At 42.0% G+C, this 23926-nt stretch overlaps 1 protein-coding gene across 4 annotated transcripts in view; it reads right to left on the bottom strand.

The window, feature by feature from the left end:
* Nucleotides 1-213: 213 nt before the first annotated feature.
* Nucleotides 214-23926, bottom strand: part of mapkap1 (MAPK associated protein 1) — a 244578-nt gene continuing 220865 nt past the window's right edge. For 3 of the 4 annotated variants that reach the window (XM_055659816.1, XM_055659815.1, XM_055659817.1), the window contains 2 exons: nucleotides 17148-17245; nucleotides 214-904 (listed from right to left, as the gene is read on the bottom strand). In XM_055659816.1, the coding sequence (XP_055515791.1) occupies nucleotides 782-904; nucleotides 17148-17245 (221 nt within the window). In that variant the 3' untranslated portion in view covers nucleotides 214-781. The remainder of the gene's footprint in view (nucleotides 905-17147; nucleotides 17246-23926) is intronic. The other variant, XM_055659818.1, reaches the window with a different exon arrangement.

Raw genomic sequence — 23926 nt, 5'->3', positions numbered from 1 at the left:
TGGTGTAAAATTATTGATAAATATTTCAACTAAAACTAAGCTCTTGGAAACTGCAGATTTTTTATACATTGTGCCAGAAAGACAATGTTTTAAGCACATTATACATTCCCATACTGCCCCGAAATGACAAACTGAAATATTACCAGCTATTTCTTACATAGTGCTTTGTCATTATATTATAGTTAGCAGGTACAATGCAGGAACAGTTACAGGTCACAGTAAAAACTAATGTTTATTTCTTCCAGAGGTCATAAAAAATGTATTATTCAGCTGTTAAGAAAAAACTTATTAAACTACTTATCCAGTAATTGTATTTTTAAAAGAATCAGAAAAGGAAATGTCATGGTTTTGTCCCAACATGATTAGCTTTCATCTTTGATCAGGTGACAAGCTACGACAACCTGTGTGAAGTCACTTGTCAGACAGTGCAATTTATTGTATCCATAATCCGGAGGTGATTATATAGGTGGCCTCTCCCCATGAAACAGGGGAACAAACCGAGCCACCAGCATTTGTTTCTGTCTGATATGGCTGCTCGGCAACAGGAAGAATCTGGAAGGAAAATCTGCATCCCAAACAGGAAGACCAAGATCCCTTGAATGCAAGAATAGCAAGAGATCTCAAATGCCTCCAAATCTGAATCCGTTTCCTTTGCCGTTCTGTTCCTGGACAGTTACAACTTCAACGTCCTATCGCCCACCTGTAATGCTGTGGGGAGCTTCTCCCTCTCTCAGCAGAATTGTCCAGACAGTTTGCATTGATGCTGCTGCTGCTGCTGCTGCTACTGCCCTGATTTTTTGTCCTTCTGAAAACTGAAGCTTGTTCTTCTGCTAAGTTTTCTTTGTTTCTGAGCCTGGTATTCAGCTCGTGCTGAACTTGCTCTGGATTCCAAAATATAGTTAATCTGGAAACAAACAGAAACACACCAGGGAAAATTACTTCAGAAGTTGCGGAAGTCAAAAGATAAATCAGTAATAATGCGAAAGAAACAAGCTGTGATTTAGATACTGTTTGGTTAGTGCGGACTTGATGGGTTGAAGGGCCTGTTTCCGTGCAGCCTCTCTCTCTGACTCTGATATTCCCACGAATTTCCAGGAATGTCACCGACTTGGATCTCTACTCCCCCTCATTAATTGCAACATGGGGAAACTGATTTCATATTATTTATTTTAAGCTCAGAAACTTGCTCAAGAGCTGACAGCTCACCCTTGTTTATAAACTCAATTCTTCGCTCGGTTGCAAAGATTTAATAATAATCTTTGGTTTAAACCAGCATCTCCAGTTCCTTCCTACACATTTAATAAGTGACAATCAGCCCCAGCCCTATTTGAACGCACAGCTTACCACTTCAAGATGTTCCAAAAGGCATTTGATAAACAGCAGTTTGATTACAACAGGGCTGCAGTTTTTCATCAGCATTTGATGGAAAATTGAATGTGATTGTTTAGATATTTAACCCTCTAATTTTTCCTGGTAGTAGTTCTTTAATTGATTGGCTCAATGTAAACATTCAATGGAGAAGGCTTATATTGATAGTTTTCCAGCAAAATAAATGTAACAACGCAAATTTATTTTTCACAATGTTCTATTCACATAAAAAAATCTTTCAAGGATTCTACCTTGTGATCACGATGGAATTGTAGTGTACATGTTTCACAGAGACAAAACTCTTCTAAATAGCACTTGAATTACAAAGAATGCACTTTACATATAGTTTAGAACTGCAAGATGCAGGAAGCCTTATATTTAAAATTGAATGTACTTTACAGACAAACTTTCAAACTAGGTTAAATGATTTGGTCCCTCAAGCCTGCTCTATCATTCGGTAAGGTCTTGGTTGATCTGATTGTAAACTCAACTCCATGTTTCTTCAGTGGTGCAGCGGTAGTGTTGCTGCCTCACAACGCCAGAGCCCCTTCTTCGACCCTGACTGTGGGCGCTGTCTGTACGGAGTTGTACGTTCGTCCCGTGACCTGCGTGGGTTTTCTCCGAGATCTTCAGTTTCCTCCCACACTCCAAAGACGTACAGGTTTGTAGGTTAATTGGCAGGGTATAAATGTAAATTGTCCCCAGTATGTGTAGGATAGTGTTAGTGAGCGGGAATCGGTCGGTGCAGACTCAGTGGGCTTGTTTCCACACTGTCCGAACTAAACTAAAACCATCCGTTCACCCTGGATTATCAACGATCTTTACAAATACGCAGGGACTCTGCTTGATGGGACTTCCAAAGGCTCACCGTCCTCAGGAAAAAAACAACTGTGCATCATCTGTCTTCAGCAGGCAATCCCTTGTTCTAGAGTCTACGAAAGGCCAACATCCAACCTGTCAAGAATGTGCATTTGATATCTCACTCTTCCATTATAAAGAGTTGTTTAACCTTCAGCACATGGCCATGAACTAATGTAGGCACGAAGGAAGCTGCAGAACTCAGTTCAACTTTGAATCACAACAATCAACTGCAGGGAAAAGATGATTTATTTTTTGAAATGTGCTTCAGTTTTACCCACTTTATATGAGCTCCTTCACTGTACAGAACAAAATGCCAGCACGGTTAGTTCAGGAGTGAATGTATAAAAGCCTTGAGGCTAATCCCATGTAGAGACCTAAAAAGGTGGAGAGCAGTGAATAAAATTGACACGGGAGCTGGTTCAGCATGAAAGACAGTCACATTAGCAAATCGTAAATACTTGTTTTACATGTCTCATAAAATGCAAATTTATTGGCCACGATACTTTGTGATGATAGCCGTGATAATTTTTAATGGAAGGTTAATGTAAAAATCAAAATGCAAAAAGCCCTTTGGCTTAGCATCAGTTGGTTCACTGAAGAGATTTGGCAGCTTAAAACCTGAACAGTTTTATGTACTGCTGGGTCTTCATAGTCGTTAAATTTTAAAGCTGATAGCTTCAAATGATTTTGAATATTTTTTTCATGGCTAATAAAACCTTAGTCTGGACTAGCAAGAGTGATTGAGACAGTTAACTTGCTAATGTTTGAGTCAATTGGACACGTCCCTGATGGAGCACACACAATCACTGCTGGGCTCAGGAAAATCAATGGTCGTGAAAGTAAAATAGTGATAAAAATATAAAACCATGAATGGGGACCATGAGCAGATGGTAAGGTTTTAAGGTACTTCAGACAGTCGTACATTACCTGTTGCACGAGCCAGCCATCTTCGACGGAAACAAGTCCGGATTGTCTGCTGGTCTACGTCTACCAACGTGGTCAGCTCAATTCAGGGAAGCTCTTAATGTTCCTCCCTCCTTATAGTGGGTGTTGGCCATGCAGCGAGGGCAGCCAGGCGTGCGTGTACCGCTGCAAGGCCTGCAGCGACAGCGGACAAGCAATGTGCATGTAGGTTCGAGTTAAGTTTAAGTTGAGTTTAGTTTATTATGACGTGTACCGAGGTACAGTGAAAAGCTTCTGTGGCATGCTAACCAGTCAGCGAGTACAATCGAGCTATCCACAGAATACAGATACATGATCAATGGAATAACGTGAATAAAGTTTAGTGCAAGATTACATCCAGTAAAGTTGGAACAAAGATAGTCTGAAGGTCTTCCATGAGGTAGATAGTAGCATAGGACAGCTCTCTAGTTGCTGGTAGTTCAAGGGTAACCCGATGCTCCCCGAGAGTGAAGCTCTTTGGAGGGATGTTCTACTGCGATGCAAAGGGGGCAGAGCCCAAAGGAGAGAAAACTGGGAGCAACGAGGACAGGAGCAGAAATGTACCGCACACCACTAATAATCAATTCATTGCCTTATTGAGTCAAGGAAAGGAACAACTCTCAGGACAACATATAATCCACATGCTAGAAGATGCAGGCTGAAAGCTCCTGACACCGTCTGGGTGACTTGGTTATAAACAACCATGAGGACATCCCGACCTGAAACATCACCTCTCCACTCTCTCCACCAATGCGGCCTGACCAGCTGAGTTCTTTGTGTTTTGCTTCAGTCAGCACTGAACTCTCCCAATTCAATCAAACATGATATCTAGCAGCTTTTCCATTGCACCATTCTGTTTCTGGGCTCCACTGCATGAAGGGTTACCAACTTTCTCACTCCCAAATAAGGGACAAACGGTCAAAATAAGGGACAAATTCCCGACGGCAGTTTGTTGACCAACTCGGCCGTGGCTGGGTGAATGAGTTGGCCTGGGTGCTGGACTGCACACAAAGCCCAGTCGGGGGGCCAGCTGAGGAGTTTTGGCCAGCTCCTCAGTGGGCCCGCCGGCTGGGCTTTGTGTTCTGGTGCACGCAAAATCCGGCACCCCACCCAACTCATGAAGCGATGATCGGCCATGGGAAGGAGGGGTGGTGGTGTCGGCTGTAAGCGAAGGTCCAAAGGTCGAACAGCTGGCCGTGCTGCTGTCCGACGGGGGGGCCACGGGCGAGGACGGGTGAGGCGGGGCCGGACGCGGCGCTACAACCCGACAGTTCCCTCGACCCGAGTAGTAGCAGTCAAATACGGGACAAGGGCGGTCCCGTATGGGACAAATCAATTTAACCCAATATACGGGATGTCCCGGCTAATACGGGACAGTTGGCAACCCTAACTGCATGTGATGTGCACGGTGTGGCCTCCTGCATTGTGGAACAATTGAGTAGCCCCATGGACTGTGTGTCTCAGACTGCAAATGCAAACGGTTGTAATCTTCTGGATGCACCCAGAGAAAGCAGCAGCAGGGGGAGATAAAAACTCATGATCCGATTCCAGCTCCAGCAAGACTTTATTACACACTCAGTCACTCACTTCCTCCTGAGCAGAAGCACCAGGTTCTGAAGAGCAGAAAAATGGAAAAGTGTGCAGGGAAGCATGGAGCAGGATGAGTTGGCATGAGGTGCAGCAAGTGGAACGGAAGGCCACTGCCAAACAGAACCTTCCCAATTCTGTGCTGAGGAAGGCAAGTCCTTCTGAAGCAGAAATGTTTATTAAACTATTTTAAAAATAAAGGCCGGAGTTACAGCCACTCTTCCTCGGGGTAATCGGCTGATTAATGTCATCATGTGTACCTCCAGTTTAAATTCCATTTGGAATATTTTGGAGGACCAAGAAATCAAGAACCAAGAGGACCCCACTGGCATCCGCATCAAAGCTTCTGCAACGTACAGTACGCCAGTCAAAAGGGAATGTCACATCTTCACGTGGATGGCTTCAACCATCCAATCTTGAGAAGCACAGCGAGGAAACATAGGGGGAGAAATGAAAAACAGACAGATTATGCACTGAGGTCCAAACAAGGTGATCCTCCATCTGTCCTCCGACTGGGTTTCCTTTGGGACAATCGGTAGCTCCAACAGAGACAAATGTGCTGTACACACAGAGTTTGTACGTTCTCCCTGTGACCGCGTGGGTTTTCTCCTGGTGCTCAAGTTTCCTCCTACACTCCAAAGACGTGCAGGTTTGTAGGTTAATTGGCTTCAGTAAAAATTGTAAATTGTCCCTTGTGTAGTGTTTGCAAGTGTACGGGGATCGCTGGTCTGCGCGGACTCTGGGGGCCGAAGAACCTGTTTCTGCGCTGTATCTCTAAACTAAACGGGGACAGATGTGGGGCTTAAATACTCATTCTACCAGAGCCCATTTGCAACCAGAAGGTCTCTGGCAGTGTTTAGTCTGGTAAACATTGGCAAAGGTTTACACAATGTTATTTGAGGGAGATAAATGATTTAACCACACTGGTGGGGAACAATCGCCACTGCCTAAGCTCTGACCACTGAATGCCCCTCATTGTGTGGGTGCTCCTCATACGAGCATTCACCAGATGCAGGATGGCTTCCTTTGTGCAACGTTAGCTTGCTTGGTAACCCTGTGAATAGAGCAGATAACATTTTAAACACACAAGGTCAGGCATGATATTAAATTGCTACAATTGTGTTATTTGGCATGTAATCATTCGGAATTACTTCAGTCAAACTACGGAATAGTACAAGTGAAAATTACTTTACCTGCATATTTAGGTTGACTATGTAGAAACTGCTCGCACTCCCTCCACGCCAGTCTCTTCACCTTTCTTAACACCAGTCTGAATAAATTGGTACTTGCAAAGCTTTCTGATTGTTCAGCAAGGAGCCACATTGGAATCTCAGAAATGTTTGGTCGCAAGAAACACCACTTTCTCTCTTGGGTCCTGTTATCGTTAATGTAGTAGTGTAGAAGATGGCTTCAACGGGTTGAGAAAATATTTCCTCCACTTCAATCCAGAATCTGAGTCTTGCACCGTAATATGTAGCAATGTTCGCAGTGCAATGCATGCGACCATGTTGGCATTAATGTATAATAGTTCAAAATGAACCAATACCATTCATGCTTCAACTTATTTTTTTTTTAAATTGCATTTCAACTAGTTTTAATCTGAATGATATGTACAGCAATGGTGCAGTTCAGTACTTCAATGGGAATTTGAGAATGAGAAAAATGTCCAAATAATTTTGCATGCTATTTTCTAATTCACTTGATTATCATCATATCAATTCCTGGCAGTTTAATTACAAGCCTTCAGCCGGAGAGTGACAGATATTTGATTAGTATGGGTGTCAGGGGTTATAGGACGAAGGCAGGATAATGGGGTTGAGAGGGAAAGATAGATCAGCCATGATTGAAAAGAGTAGACCCGATGGGCCAAATGGCCTCTTTCTGCTCTTAGAACTTATGAACTTAAATACGTTTAATAAAGCCAGCCACATATAAAGCAGCAACCTTTTGAAAACGTGCAGAATTCGTTTGGTGTCGTGATGTGGTTCGCTGGTGGATTAACGTACTGAGCTGAGATCTGGCAAGTTGGAACTGGTGATTGAAATCACTCACAATGTGACCACATCATCTTGACAAGTTGCATGAAGGTCATTGAGCCACATAGCATGGAAACAGGCCCTTCGGCCCAACTTGCCCACACTGACCAACATGCCCCATCCACACTAGTCTCACCTGCCTGCTATTGGCCCATAAACCTCTAAACCTGTCCTACCCATGTACCTGTCAAAATGTTTCTTAAACATTGAAATAGTGCATGCCTCAACTGCCTCCTCTGGCAGTTTGTTCCATACACCCACCACCTTTTTGTAAAAAAGTTACGCCTCAGGTTCCTATTAGGTTTCTTTCCCCCCTCACTTCAAACCCATATCACCTGGTTCTTAATTCCCCTACTCTGGTCAAGATTCTGTACATTTACCCGAACTGTTCCTTTCATAATTTGGTACATCTCTGTAAGATCGCCTCTCATCTTCCTGCGCTCCAAGGAATAAAGTCCGAGCCTGCAGCTCAGGCCTTCGAGTCCTGGCAACATCCTTGTAAATCTTGTTTAAGAAGGAACTGCAGATGCTGGAAAAACGAAGGTACACAAAAATGCTGGAGAAACTCAGCGGGTGCAGCAGCATCTATGGAGCGAAGGAAATAGGCAACGTTTCGGGTCGAAACCCTTCTTCCTTTAAAATAAAATCTGACAATGTGCACTTTAACCACATGTGATTTTTAAAAATTACAAATCTCAAATTGTGGAGTACAGAGGCAAATAAATAATTATTGGGTCTTTGTCCCAAATATTATGGTGGGCACTGTACATCCCTGGCCAGTGGGGTCTTTACCCGAACTTGCATCGGTTTCAGCTTTAAGTCAAACTCGTTCATGCCACATTGCTGCATAACGTGTTCTGAGGTCAAGGACGGTGAACCCTCACTTCATTTCTGGAAGTCAACTCTTTGGTCATTCATCGCACCGAGGCTTAATGAGAACTGGAGCCGAGCGATCCTGGCAGATCCCAACTTTAGCATCGATCTGTTAGTTATTGATGAACAAATGCTGCTGATAACTCTGCTGACAACTCCCTCCAACACTTCGCTGATGATTGAGAGCAGGTTGTTGGGGGAGTGCAATGGATTTGAGCTGCCTTTTATGGACAGGAGATAACTGGACAGATTTCCATTGACAGGTACACAACAGTATTTTCCCATGGAAAACTTCAAATCTTTATCACTCCAGCCAAGTTGCAGCCAGGCTGGGCTGTAGCTAGTGCACTCAACCACTTTTTGATATATTTCTTGAAACAAATAGGTTTGACATCAGCTTCTCTGACTGATGATTGTTGCAAACATGTCAGCCTCGTTTGCACTGAAACACTGCTGGGTAGCACTTGCCGTTGGAACAAAAAATTGAAATGCTTACTTGACCACTTTATTTATTTACTATAACTGAATTTCAAGTCCTCAGCTTTCCTGATGGGATCTGAACTCTGCCTCAAGATTATTTTGGCCAGTCTAGCAAACTAACAGTTCAGCACAACTACCTGACCCCACATGGAGGAGACGAGTCAGTGTTATCAATCATGGATTAAAACAACTGAGCAATGGCAAGATGCGGTCATCGAGGTCTTCCCTCGCGAGAGGAGAGAAAACAAACATTATCTTGGATTTTTTCTCTCTTTTATAGTAAATTACAGCACGGAAACAGGCCCAGCGGTCCATTACGTCCAGATTGACCTTCAGTCACCCTTTTCACTAATCATACACTAATCCAATTTTATCCTCTCCATATAGTTATCGAGCTCTCCAGCATTCCACCACACACATACAGAGTCGCAATTTACAATTGACCTACCAATCCCTACGTCTTTGGAATGTTGATGGACACGATAGCAACCAGAGGAAGCCCCTACGGTCAGTGGGAGAATGAGCAAACTCCACAGACAGAACCAGGGGTCAGTACTGAACCCAAGTCTCTGGTGCAGCGAGGCAGAGGCATGTGCCACATCCTTCTGCCCGTTTCTGCAAGATATTGATAGGAAGCAAACAATTAGATCGCTATTCAACACAACTTGATTGATGTTGTCAGAATGTCAAATTTAGGGGTGGCACAATGGTCCCGAGACCCAGCTTTGATCTTGACTACGGGTGCTGTCTGAGTGGAGTTTGCATGTTCTCCCTGTGGCAGCAAAGGGTTTCCTCCATGTGCTCTGGTTTCCTCCCACATTCTAAAGACGTGCGGGTTTGTACGTCTCTGTAAATTGTCCCTTGAGCGTAGGATAGAACTAATGAACTGTGTGATTGTTGGTCAGCGTAGACTCGGCGGCCGAAGGGACTGTTTCTGCATCGTATCTCTAGAAAGAAAATAGCAAGCCCACTTTTGAAGATAGACACAAAATGCTGGTGTAACTCAGCGGATCAGACAGCATCTCTGGAGAGAAGGAATGGATGACGGTTTGGGTAGAAACCCTTCTTCACTGTCGAAGATGCCTGGCTTGTTGCCCTGTTGAGCCTGGAACAGTCTAACTAGTCTTGCACTGCGTGACCCAATTTGCCCACGTCGATCAACATGCCCAATCTACACTAGTCCACCCACCTGTGTTTAGCCCGTATCCTCTATCCTAAGCATGTACCTGTCTGAATGTTTCTTAAACGTGCTGAAAATCGTCTTGGAATAACGATCAAAATTTACGCAGCTTAACTGTGCCAACATTTTTAAACATCTCAATTCTGTATGGATGGGTGCCTTTCTAACGTCACCCTTTCCCGTGTAGAAGTCACCACACGTTATCACTCCCTTGGACAGAAAACAACCTGCTGGGGGAACTCAACACTTCAGGCAGCACCAATGAAGGAAGAGGGATAGCCAACATTTCATAACGGCCCAAACCTGAAACGCTGACTATTAGATACATAGAAAATAGTAGGCTATTCGGTCCTTCGAGCCAGCACCACCATTCAATATGATCATTGCTGATCACCCAAAATCATTACCCCGTTCCAGCTTTTTCCCCATATCCCTCGATTCCCTCAGCCATAAGAGCTATATCCAACTCTCTATTGCTCTGCCTCTACAGATGCTGCCCAACCCACTTCCTCCAGCAGCTTGGCTCCTGCTCCACACTCCAGCAGCTGCGATCTTGAGTCTCCAATATAACTTCCTGCATTGTCTGCCCAGAGATTTACACCCTGGAGTTGTGTCTCTTGCAGGCAGCAATGCAACATTAGTCACTTAATGACCAACAAAGCAAATCAAGAAGAATTTACACATATGAAAGAAATTGCTGACCTGGGAAATGTATTTTCTTTTTTATTTTGTATTCATATTCTGCCTGGGCAACTTACAACCCAGCGGTATGAACGTTGATTTCTCTAATTTCAAGTAGCTCCTGCATTCCTCGCCCCCCACCCTAGTCATTCTAGTTCCACAGTTCGCATCCCTGCATCCCTGTCGCTAGCACATCTACCCAAGCCAACAATGGGCCATTATGGACTCCACCCTCCCTGAGGTCATCTGTTGTCGGCCCTGTTTTGTTCTGGCCTTCTCTGTCTTTCAATCTGAAGAAGGGCTCCGACCTGAAATGTCGCCTATTCCTTTTCTCCAGAAATGCTGTCCCACCCGCTGAGTTACTCCACCATTAATACCCATGAATTGGGTATTAGTCAGCATCTGCAGTTCCTTCCTACACAATTGATTTGTGTTACTGAAATTATCTAGAGGTTGTGGCAGGGAACTTATCTTTACAGTGAAAGTGGCAACAACATGTCAGTTACGCTTCAGTTTTCAACTCCTAGACCAGCCCATAACTGGCAGCTCTCCTTTCCATTCCCATTGCAACTCTTGTCTGGCTGGAATTTCTGCCAAATCAATTGATATAAAAATAGCACTAAATGCTGCTATTGCCTATCTTGGTTTCAAAACCTAAAATCTATGCCAATACATTTTAGCCATCATCAACACATGATTTTTTTTTTTAGAGACAATTATTTACATTAATCTTGACATGCCTCTTCATTACAACAATTGAGTCAATGTATACTTTGTCTAACAGCAGCACCATTGATGAACCTGACATTTTGGGTGATTCTTTGCATTGTCCATGAATCTTATTTTCACTGAAGGCTATACTTAGCAACAGTGAGATCATAACATTTTTCACACCAATAGTAGCTGACAATATCAGAGTAGCACAGCTGGTAGAGAGAATGTTGAAGAAGGAACTGCAGATGCTGGAAAATCAAAGGTCGACAAAGATGCTGGAGAAACTCCACCGGTGAGGCAGCATCTATGGAGCGAAGGAAATAGGCAACGTTTCGGGACGAAACGTTGCCTATTTCCTTCGCTCCATAGATACTGCCTCATCCGCTGAGTTTCTCCAGCATTTTTGTCTACAGCTGATAGAGACCCAGGTTCAATCTTGACCTCAGCTTCTTCCTGCGCGGAGTTTTCTCCCAGTGGCTGCGTGGGTTTTCTCCGGGTGCACTGGTTACCTGCCACATCCCAAAGACGTTCAGCTTTGTAGGTTAAATAGCTTCAGCAAATTGCCCCTGGTGTGTAGCAGGCAGATGTGAAAGTGGGATAATGTAGAACTAGTGTGAACAGGTGATCAATGCTCAGGGTGGACTCGGTGGGCCAAAGGGCATGTTTCCATGCTGTATCTCTAAATCAATCAAACAGCATAAGAGACATCCGAACAGGTACCTGAATGAACAGGGCATTGAGGGACATGCAGTCAATGGGGATTAGTGGCCATGTTTGATGGCTCGCATAGACAAGGCAGGCTAAAGGGTCAGTTTCTAAAAATGTACATCTCTGCGCCATCGCAACATTCCATCTACCATAGTCTTGTCCAGTAACTTGGTTTGTCGACATTGTTTTGAAGTTTCTCTACATCCTCCTTACAGCCTTGCGCTGCCACCCAGCTTTGTATCTTCAGTGAACTTGAATTGTGAATACAGACAGTCAACATGTGCACTGAATCCTGCAACACCATTCTTGCCACAGCCTCTCAGCCCAAAATTGGAGCATTTACTCCTACTGTTTTCTGTCCACTGACCAATTTACAATCCACGCCACTATGTTGCCACCTTATCTGTGTGCTCTTAATTTTAATAATCTTTACCCTGTGAATTTTTCAAAATCTAAAGACATCACCTGTTTGATCAAGTAACGTTCTCCTTATAACTATCTGAATCTTGGAGTACCTCAAGCTACAGACACTTAATCCAGATGTGGTTGCCATGGATCCCAATGGTTTCCATCAACGTCCACATGCTCCAGCTGCCGCACATCTGCCCTTCCATGTCTGCCTTAAATAGTTTAATCAATGTATCTGAATTGATTGCAATCACCTCTGCCTCTCTGTAGCCTCTTACTCACCCAAAATCCATATCGAGTAAACACAAGATGCTGTGCTAAATCTGCACTGTGCTTTTAGCCGAGGCTCTCAGATTTATTTTCTTTAAGTAAAAAAAATTTGACTTCAATTAATCAGTTCTAGCCAGTTATTGATGAGAACAAAGGCTACTTTATATTTATTGCAATCTAAAACCATAGGTTGAGAGAATTCAACAGCAAAACTAAAGAAAACAAATATATTTGTTTGAAGATCATAAGAACAGAAGAAACAGCAGCCAGTCACGTGGGCGTTTGTGCGTGTTCCTACAACACAGCATCATTTTGCAGCACTAATGTCAGATCCATCCATTGTATAATGTAAACCTACTTGGTCACTACACCTCACACATCCTAATGGTTCCTGCTTATTCATTTGCTAATAAACTTTTACTTCTACAATAAATGAAAATGAAAAGAAAATCCTGAACTGGAATTCCCAAAGAAAATACAGGAAACTCAGCAGGTTGGGCGGCACCCGTGGAGAAAGAAACAAGGACAACCTTTCAGGTCGATGGCCTATTGTCAGGCTGGGAAAGAAGAGAAAACAAGTTAGTCTTGAGCTTCAGACGGGTTGGTTTGCAGGGGGAAGGTGGAGTGACAGCGATTGTGTGATGAGAATGCTTCTGATAGTGTGAGTCTTGTGTTGCCCTTGGGGTAAGTTGCAAATAAGGCCATGTGGTCAATGATGGGGATTTGGGAGAGAGAACCAAATTTTGTGAGGTTCAAATGACAAATAAACGGTATTGTATTGTAACATGGCTTAATGTTGACAAAAGCTTTGAAATGAGGGTATGTAGAGAGTGAGAACGCAAAAGATACAAAACACAGGGCTGCACGACCTGCCCAGCGGATCAGGAAGTTGAGTAAAGTACTGAACCAGCATCACAAACGGTGAACTACTCCTTCCGACACAGACTGAAGGTTAACTCAATCGGTAGAACTTGATATTGCTGCTTCCAGTCTCAATATTGAATTCCACAACTACAGCTAACTCACTTTCTCTGTCCTTATCAGTGCTGAACATTTCTGCTGCAAGTCATTCATCTGTTATATCAGCTCAGTGTTTCCTCTCTCCATTGCCACAGCTTCACTTGCTAGACTGGTCCTGCATCTTAGCGTTTCCGTGTTATATTGTATGTAATCTCGCTCTTTAACAGCCCTTAGCTTCTGTTCACAATAACTGCCCCTTTTAATCCCTTGACCAAAAGACCCCGAAATCTGTGCCCACAGCATCCTTGGTTTCACCTTATGAAATACTCCCTTTATCATATCCACCCCTTCTCTGCAGCTTGATACTAATTTGTTGTCCCTACTTCCCACTCACGAGAAAGGTCTTTAACCAGACCCATCTGTTTCTCCCTTCATGGACGCTGCCCGACATGAGTGTTTCAGGCATGTTCTGTTTTTGTTTCTTATTTCAGCGGTTCACTTAATATTAGTAACGTAGCAAAATGGTCTTGTGTTCCTACACCTGGTCAAACTAATCTTCAGTGATGAGTGTTGAAAGCTGACAGTCAGCAGCTATGATAATCAGACGTGGATCGTTTCACTTCTAATTCTCTTTGCTGCAGCCTCAGTAACACAGGGACATGTTATTTCCAGGGAATCTTAAAGATAAAGATAGTGTGTCATTGGAGTAAAGGAAAATCAATGTCCACAGCTTGCCTCACAAAATAATCAAGAGACACATTTGATCAAAATGACATCTTATAGCACAAGCTTTTCCTCAAGACCGACTCAAATTTGTGAGGTCACTAAAGAATAAAGTGCACAAACCATGTTCATTATTTAATTCAATTTCTTTCTATTAACTGTTTAAATTTATCATTTATTTATTTGCCTCTGTACTCCACAATTTGAGATTTGTGATGGAAAAAAAAAATTACATGTGGTTAAAGTGCACATTGTCAGATTTTATTAAAGGGCATTTTTACACATTTTGGTTTCACCATGTAGAAATTACAACTGTGTTTATATATAGTCCCCCCATTTCAGGGCACCATAATGTTTGGGACACATGGCTTCACAGGTGTTTGTAATTGCTCAGGTGTGTTTAATTGCCTCCTTAATGCAGGTTATAAGAGAGCTCTCAGCACCTAGTCTTTCCTCTAGTCTTTCCATCACCTTTGCAAACTTTTATTGCTGTTTATCAACATGAGGACAAAAGTTGTGCCAATGAAAGTCAAAGAAGCCATTATGAGACTGAGAAACACGAATAAAACTGTTAGAGACATCGGCCAAACCTTACGCTTACCAAAATCAACTGTTTGGAACATCATTAAGAAGAAAGAGAGCACTGGTGAGCTTATTAATCGCAAAGGGACTGGCAGGCCAAGGAAGAGTTCCACAACTGATGACAGAAGAATTCTCTCTATAATAAAGAAAGAAAATCACAGACTTCAAACAGTCATTGCAAGCAAAGGATATGCAACAAAATATTAAACATGACTACTTTCATGTACATGACATTGCTGTGTCCCAAACATTATGGTGCCCTGATATGGGGGGGGGGGGGGGGGGGGGGGGGGGGGGGGGCGTGGGGGGACTATGTATAAATACTGCTGTAATTTCTACATGGTTAATCCAAAATGCATTAAAAAAATGGCCTTTATTATAATCTGACAATGTGCACTTTAACCACATGTGATTTTTTTTCTATTACAGAGGCAAATAAAGAAATGATGGGTCTTTGTCCCAAACATTATGGAGGGCACTGTACATCTGTCTTGATGCTAATGATCTTACAACAGATTTTAATTTTAATATGTTAAAGCACTTCAATGAAGCATGGTATCATTAACATTTTAATTGCAATTGGAATTATATACAGAATCTATAAATTCCAGCAAATATCTCACATAAACGGTGCGTTCACCCAAAATATTCAAAATAGTAAAGAAAAAGACAAGGAAGATCAAAACTGTAAGATATGTGATGGTGATAGACAGCAATCTTCTTCTGTCAGTAATAATGACATATTATACTGAGGATGAATGCTGTTTTTCATGAAACCAATGCACATAACAAATTTAATTACTTTACCCAAAAATCAATGAGAAACATACAGTGCCCTCCATAATATTTGGGACAAAGACCCATCATTTATTTATTTGCCCCTGTACTCCACAATTTGAGATTTTTAATAGAACAAATCACATGTGGTTAAAGTGCACATTGTCAGATTTTAATAAAGGCTATTTTAAAACATTTTGGTTTCACCATGTAGAAATTACAGCAGTGTTTATACATAGTCCCCCCATTTCAGGGCACCATAATGTTTGGGACACAGCATTGTCATGTAAATGAAAATAGTCATGTTTAGTATTTAGTTGCATATCTTTTGCATGCACCGACTACTTGAAGTCTGCGATTCATGGACATCACCAGTTGCTTGGTGTCTTCTCTGGTGATGCTCTGCCAGGCCTGTATTACAGCCATCTTTAGCTTATGCTTGTTTTGGGGGCTAGTCCTGCTTCAGTTTTCTCTTCAGCATGTAAAAGGCATGCTCAATTGGGTTCAGATTAGGATTAGGTTCACTCAAGAATTGACCATTTTTTAGCATTGAAAAACTCCTTTGTTGCTTTAGCCGTATGTTTGGGATCATTGTCGTGCTGTAGAATGAACTGCTGGCCAATGAGTTTTGAGGCATTTGTTTGAACTTGAGCAGATAGGAGGTGCCTATACACTTCAGAATTCATTATGCTACTACCATTAGAAGTTGTATCATCAATGAAGATAAGTGAGCCAGTACATTCAGCAGCCATACATGCCCAGGCCATAACACCCCCACCACTGTGTTTCACAGATGGGTGGTATGCTTTGGATCTTGGGCAGTTTCTTCTCTCCTCCATAATTTGTTCTTGCCATCACTTAATCTTCATCTCATCTGTCCACAAGACCTTTTTCCAGAATTGTGGTTGCTCTTTCAAGTACTTCTTTGCAAACTGTAACCAGGCCATCCCATTTTTGCGTCAAACCAGTAGTTTGCATCTTGCAGTGTAGCCTCCGTATTTCTGTTTATGAAGTCTTCTGCGGACAGTAATCTTGCAGTCATTGACAAATCCACACCCGACTCCTGATGTATAATGTAGTTCACCGAGTGATAAAACTGCTTCTAAATTTGCACACTTCCAATGAACTGTGTTTATGAAGCTTACTGAAAGCTGTGGTTATTAGCAACCAGGTGGCATTCATTAATAATAGGGTCTGCCTTACTGCAAAATTATTTTCCAATCAAGTTACATCAGATTCAACACTTGCACCCTCACCATAACATGGTAACAGTTAAAAATTCACAGCAGTTGCCGCCCGAGCCTGGTTTACTCACCTATTTTCACTTAATTCCATTTTAATGTCAAAGCAGTCAACTGAAAGTGAACGGACACATTGCACAGATCTGTTGCTATGGATTTTAACCTTGCTGCAGATAGCTTAATAAATGGAATGCTGTATATTTTCCTGCTTCAAGCATTGAGAGGCTAAGATGCCAGGTCTTTGCATATGTGTCCAAGATACAAAATTCCTCTTTGCAAAATTCCTGGTCTGGAGAGATTCATAGTGCTGTTAAAGCAATAAATCCGAGAGGCTGACGTATTTTGTAAAAAGCAGCTGAATGCCACTGCCAGCACGGATGAAGTTCTACAGCAAAGAAAATATACTTAACTCTCAAACACAAGGTCCCCTTTCACACAGTCACGGGACAGTTCACGCAGTTCAAAACAATGCATCACACATGCAAAGATCACTTATGAAAGCATGGCTATAACTCACTCCCACTGGTGAAATGCTGCTATTTCCATACGATGCAAATTGAAACACTTATTAAGATAAAGTGGAATTACTTTTACTGTTGAAATGCAGCAATGATGCGGCATACCTCTAGCAAGTTACAAATCATGTTTGAACTCATTACAGTCAAACTACATTACAACAGAAGTGTACAGAATTTATTGCCACTCTGTCATCAGTCACCAGCTTCTCCTCGGCAAAATACCTGCTCTGCCACTAACCTTCAGCACAATTTCATTGACTGTGTTGGTGTCTGCTTCAAAGTAGAGATGCTTGTGGTCATGATTGCTTAGATATGTGAGCTTGAATATTGCGTTGCCTGCAAGGCAAACAAAGGACAGGAGTCAAACAGATGAACAGAGTTTTACTACGGATGCAGCTTGACAAAGAAACAGATGGCGATATTAATGTCCCATCAGCAGAACAGAAGGAAATTGCATGATGGCTACAGTCTCCGCATGTCATTTCAACATCGTTCAGGCAAAACTCACCACAAAGGCAACAGAACCCTTTTTAATATAATTTGATTCCCCCGTCCCATCACAATGGACAAAGTGCAAAATCAATCATTTGGTTAGTTAGGTCCTCTGTCAATTCTTCTTGTGGAGAGGTTTGGAGGGGGGGGGGGTTGCTGCCGTTGATGAGGGAGGAAAGAGGAATAAAACAAGAATCCAGAAACTGCTTGGCGCTAATGTTGCAGGAAGAAAATATTTAACATTTGTGGTAGATTTACACAGATTTACTGCACTGGACTGATGTAATATGGTAATTATCTGCCTCTTGACCTTTCTTAATGCTGCAGTTCTGGAGAGGTTATGTTAACATGCATTAGAAAATGAAATATTTTTAATTTTATCTTTTGATGCAGAGTCCAATTTTTTTAATATATGTTTAATTCAATGCCCACCACTATTTCAATAACCTTTTACGATATAATTTAGTACAGCAAAGGCATTAAATTACACGGCACCGTGGATTTTTAGATTCACCTCACAAAAAAAATTACTAGGACTTCACAATTCAGTACTGCAAGGCCAGAACTGCAGCTCTTTCATTCTCTAGGCCATTGTACATTTCTTATAGATTTACAATTTAATACACCAATATAAAAATACTGAAGAAAATGATTGGGAAGGCATAAAATTCTGAGCAACACGATACCACAACATTTGCAATGATAGAATGATGGTTGAATGTGGCAAACTAGGGCATCCCAATATCTCCTAATGGCCGAGTTTCAATGAGCCATCAGGAATCCTCATCTCTGCTTCTACCAGTCTCATACATTGGAGGTTGCTGATATCAGCAGAACTTGGGTGGACGGCCAAGTGGTGCAGTGGTAGAGTTGCTGGCTTACAGCAGACATTCAGTTTCGATCCTGACTACAGGTGCTGTCTGTATGGACTTTGTACGTTCTCCTTTTGACCACGTGGGTTTTCTCCAGGTGCTCTGGTTTCCTCCCACATTCCAAATACGTACAGCAGCCAATTGTAGGTTAATTGGCTTCAGTAAGATTATAAATTGTTCCTAATGTGTAGGATAGTTCTAGTGTATGGGGTGATCGCTCATCCGCACAGACTCGGTGGGCCGAAGGGCCTGTTTCCACGCTGTATCTCTAATCCTCTAAACTTGGTATTCCGATGTTGATTGTATCCCATTAGTTTGGAAATAACAGAGCAGCTTTAAACAAACATCAGCTGTTTAAATTTAAACAGAATAAGCCAATTGCTAATAAATCAGTGATGAAACTGCTTCCACACAGCACCAAACACCCGGGTTCAATCTTTACTTCGGGTGCTGTTTGGGTGGAGTTTGCATGTTCTCCTTGTGAACACACGAGTTTCCTCTGGATGCATCGGTTTCCTCCCACATCACAAAGACGTGCGGGTTTGTAAGTTAATTGGCCTCTGTAAATTGCCCCTGGTGTGGAGTGAGTGGATGCAAAAGTGGGATAACGGACCTAATGCGCACATCTGATCGACGGTCGGCGTGGACTTGGTGGCCCGATGAGTGTCGGAAGGAATGCCAGATGCTGGTTTATACTGAAGATAGACACATAATGCTGGAGTAATTCAGCAGGTCAGGCAGTATCTCTGGAGAAAAACAGATGACTTTTCAGGTCGGAACCCTTCTGCATTCTGACGAAGAGTTCTGACCTGATACATCACCTATTCTTTTTCTCCAGAGATGCCGCCTGACACACTGAGTTACTCCAGCAGTATGTGTCTATCTTTGGGGAGTCGAATCAATCCAAGTTCGTACACATGTAGAAAGGAGTTGCTGAGAAAAGAAAAGCAGGATTCATGATCCTAGATCAAAGAACTCCACACATGTTAATACATTCCAATAGCAGGCTAATGTCAATTTGTCTTTGAGTGTTGAACAACATGTGGAATTGAAAACTACATTCTCAATTATTCACACTCTTGAGTCCAGCCACTCTACGGGAATGAAACTAGTTTCTGCAAGCAATTAACATGGGCAATTTTCACATCACTTGAACTCTTATAATGATCACCAAATACATTGTTCTTTAATGCACATGGTAATTGCAAAATCCAAAAGTCCAAATAGTAAATGATTTTTTTTTTCTTGAATTATACAACTTTTAAGTATCCTGATTTAATGGAATTGTCTAAATTCAATTAAATAGTTATGAAATATATTGCCTGCTGATTCCAAGCATCAAAAGGCTGGTTAATGCAAGTAAACCCATCAGTTCTCGCATGCCGACCAAGATGCTAGTCCCACCTGCCTGCATTTGTCACATATCCCTCTGAACCTTTCCTACTCCAGAGATGTGTAAGAAGGAACTGCACGTGCTGGTTTAAACTGAAGAAAGACACAAAAAGCTGGAGCAACTCAGCGGGACAGGCAGCATCTCCGGGGAGAAGGAATGCGTGATGTTTCGGTTCGAAACCCTTCTTCAGATGAAACGTTACCCATTCCTTCTCTCCAGAGATGCTCCCTGTCCCACTGAGTTGCTCCAGCTTTTCGTGTCTATCTATCCCAGAGATGATTAGTTTAACTTGGCATCATGTTCGGCATGAACATTGTGGGCTGAAAGAAGAGTTCTGCTGGAGCTGTTCTCTATGGACTGTTCTTCATGGATTTGTTTTCTAATTATGTATTTTTGCACAATTGTCTTTTTTTTGCAACCCTTTTCTTTTCTTGTAGAATGAATGTTTATCTGTGTTGTCTGAGATGCTGTTGCAGCAAGATCTTCATTGCACCTGTACCTCGTGCATTGACAATAAACTAGTCTTGAAAAATTGGTAGTAAAATGGTTGTCTGTTAAAAGTGAAAATAAGGAGAAATTTCTTGTTTCACAGGGTCGTGAATCTTTGGGATTCTCTATCCCACAGAGCTGCGGAGACAAGAGTCAAAGCGGAGGCTGATCGACTCCCTGAAGTTGAAATGTCTAAGAATGTGGGGAGGTGGTGTTGGTGCCAAGGCTTGATCATCCACGTTCTGACTGAATGGCAGAGGTGGTTCCAGGCCGATCAGTGTATTCTTGTTTATATTTTAATGAAATCAAACAGCTTTTAGAGTCTGCCAAAACAAGATGGTTGCAAGGATCTGCAGATGCTGGTTTACAAAAAACACAAAATGCTGGAGTAACTCATGGGTCAGGGAACATGGATAAATGAAGTTTTGGGTCAGGACCCTTAAGACTAATTGTTGTAGGGGGCGGGGGGGGTGGGGGGGGAGAAAGCTGGTTGGGGGGGAGGGGGGGGAAAACAAATCCTGGCAAGTGATAGGTGGAAATAGGTCGGGGGGGATTTAGTTGGCAGATATTTGGACAGAGGTAGTGAAAAAGCAAAAGGTGTGAGATAAGGGGAAGAGGCATGAAATGTGAAGCCAGAGGAAGGGATATGGGAGGAAGGAGAAAGGAGGCAGAATTGTGGGAGAATTGGGTGCTCATCCAAGTGGGGAACAAGTAAAGTGGGGGAAGGGGGGGATGATGACAGACTTCAACCCTTGATGGATATTGGGGAACCAGACAGACATTTACACCAATCGCAGTAGTTTAGTCGTCATGATGACGTCAACAACTTTAATCCCAGATTTATTTAATTCTTTGGATAGAAACTCCCGTGCTGGAAACGAAGCTTGTGTTTGCTGATCTAAGTCTCCACTAGCGGCAGATGAAAATGTTAGGGCTGGTGCACACAGGAGTAAACTCATTATGTTCTCACCCCTGTGTGTGCCAGGTTACTCCTGTGTGATGTAGTTCATTATTGCCCAACAACATCTCTAGTCTCAAAAATGGTTTCATCCCACGAGAATTAGCTGATGTTGGAGATTAAAAATGTTTTTAATCCAATTTGTTTATCTTGCTCCTAATACACAATTCCCAATGCCTGATCCGTGTTCCAGCATGTGCTTCCTGATTTAGGGGTTGCAAATCTGACTGAGTGTCTGAAATCTAAATGTAGTACCTACCTCAACGACTTCCTCTGGCAGCTCATTCCATGTACCCACCACCCTCTGTGGAGGGTGGGGGGGGGGTGGGGGGAAGTTGCCCCCTGATTCTTGTTAAATCCTGTCCCCTCTCACCGGAAACCTCTAGTTCTTGATCTTCCCAACCCCAGAAAAAAGACTGCGCGACTGGGTGAGTTTGCAGTTGTAAATGCAATGAAAAATAACTGCAGTTCAGGGCAATTTTATATTGTGAAGAGAACAAATTATGGAAAAAATCTATGAATGAATGTGCAGGTTTTGGAGAAAATATGAGTACGTAATATTTTCTCATCATTTGCAGCAGGATCAAGCTACTATATTTTTTGTTGTACAAATGCACATTGGTCAATAAGAAAATCTCTTTCAAATGTATCAAAATAAAGCTCAAGTACTTATGAAAGATTCTTTCAGTTCAATGTTACTTGGTATATTATTACAGTAATTTTGGTTAAATATATAACACAACCACAGTTAAATGGTTTAAACTGCTTATATTTGTAGTTTTTAGTATCAGAAAACAATACACATTTTCTGCACTAGAGATTTTTTGAAGGTTGATATCTGTGATATTTATCAATCTATTTACAATAATTTTCAAGAAAAATTAAAAATGTCTCTTCACTGTGATGACAATAAGGAATGTTTCATGGAATCCTTTGCCTCGAGAAGCTAAAATCCATTTGATGAAACAAGATCAAGACATCTAGTGGCAGTAAAAGCTAACTGCACTGATCTCATACCCATGTCCCATGAGAGAAGGGTCAAAAGCATCAGACTATCGCGAAATGAATAGGTCAGAAAATAAATTGAGAATAACCCTGGCTTAAATAATGCTTTCAAACCCTAGAGTGGTCATATTTCTTTGGAAATAAAATCACTGGGAAACTTTCTGGAAGAGAGACATTACTGTTTGCATTAAACCTAACCTCAAAACAAAGTGGCTGAAAGCACTGGTTCAGAACGACAGCAGATATTTTAAACATCAGAAAATAAACACGATACTGAATCTCTCCGTATACAGTAGATGGAGATAACGTTTCACAAGTGTGTCGAGTCAGATTTTGGCCCCGAGTAGTTTCAATGTATTTTTCCATCTGATTCAAAAATCCCAAGAATGATTTAATTTCATTTAATTGCACAAGTCTTGGGTTTCTGGTTACACTTCATATGAATATGTGAGCAAAAGTAATTCTATAGATAAACAAACCCACAAACAAAATGGAACTTAAATTTAGCAGTGTCACTGTCATTTATTTTCTTGCAACACTGACTTCAATCGACACATATGCCTACATGTAACACACTTTCCACCAGGACTAAGTAATGGTGATTATTCCTAATTCTTAGTTTAAAAAAACCCAGCATGGAAACAGGTTATTCGGCCCACCAAGTCCATGCTGATGATCTATCACCCATTCATACTAGGACTCTGTTATCCCACTTTCACATCACTCCTTACCCGTTAGGGGCAATTTACAGAGGCAAATTATTGTCTTAGGAATGAAAATTTTGCCTTTCTCGAGTAGTTCAAGGAATATGTTTCCTTCAAGGCAAACAATGTTGTGTTTGACATCAAACAACATAGTAATCATTCAGCAGGGAAGTTGTTCCTGTCAATCGACTAAGCAGGACACTTATCATTTTACAGAAAATCTGTGAGTGACTCATGTATGCCAGAAACTACGTCACCTTGGATCTAGCCTCAAAACAGCAGAGGACCTTTCTGACAATGCAATATAGAATACATATGCTCCACCACATTAGTAAAGGCAGGTTAAAATAACAGAACAACTTTACCTAAAGCAAGTTACATTTAGAAATCAAGTCAAGTTTATTCGTCACATACACATACGGGATGCGCAGTGGAATGAAAAAGTGGCAATGCTCGCGGACTTTGTGCAAAAAGACAAACAAACAAACAACCAAACAAACTACAAACAGAAATCACAGGTGAGTTTTACAAAGTGAGTGTTATTCGCATCTTTTATCAGCGATCATGACCTAACATTCTTTACCCTCCCATGTAGACAGAAGCAGAACTAATAAAAGCACCGTCACAGGTCAGGGGCTTTGAAGAGCTGGTGGGGATTAAAAAAACAACCCACAATTGATATTCAACTGTCATTGTGTAGTTAAAGTGATAAATGTACTTAATAGAGTTACAATTGTCAGCAATTACCTCCAGTAGGTCAGTACATGAAGTCCACATATCCCAGACCAATCTCAATTACGAGAAACAAGATTTTCACTACAACAGGTCTTGTATCGCTGCCACCCAGTGCCAGGAAAAGAGCCCTTATGTGTGCTGTGGAATAGGAGCAAGAATAACTCCTTGGAGCCCAGTGCCTAACATCAACTGCAAATTATCTGGGATACTTCTATCCTCTGGGGAAGTCGGTCCCAGAAGACCATCAGTAATTGTGTCTCAGGAATCAATGAACTGGACAAGTTATGGGCTCTACAGTCCTGAAAGAAACACGCAAAGATCGCCCTTTTTGAAATCGGTTTAGTACAGCACTAAATCAGCTGAAGGACA

Source organism: Leucoraja erinacea, chromosome 31 (assembly GCF_028641065.1).
Source record: "Leucoraja erinacea ecotype New England chromosome 31, Leri_hhj_1, whole genome shotgun sequence".
In the NCBI taxonomy this organism is placed as follows: Eukaryota; Metazoa; Chordata; class Chondrichthyes; order Rajiformes; family Rajidae; genus Leucoraja; species Leucoraja erinaceus.
The sequence above is the reverse complement of the archived record's forward strand: the minus strand, read 5'-3'. Positions and strand labels throughout refer to the sequence as shown.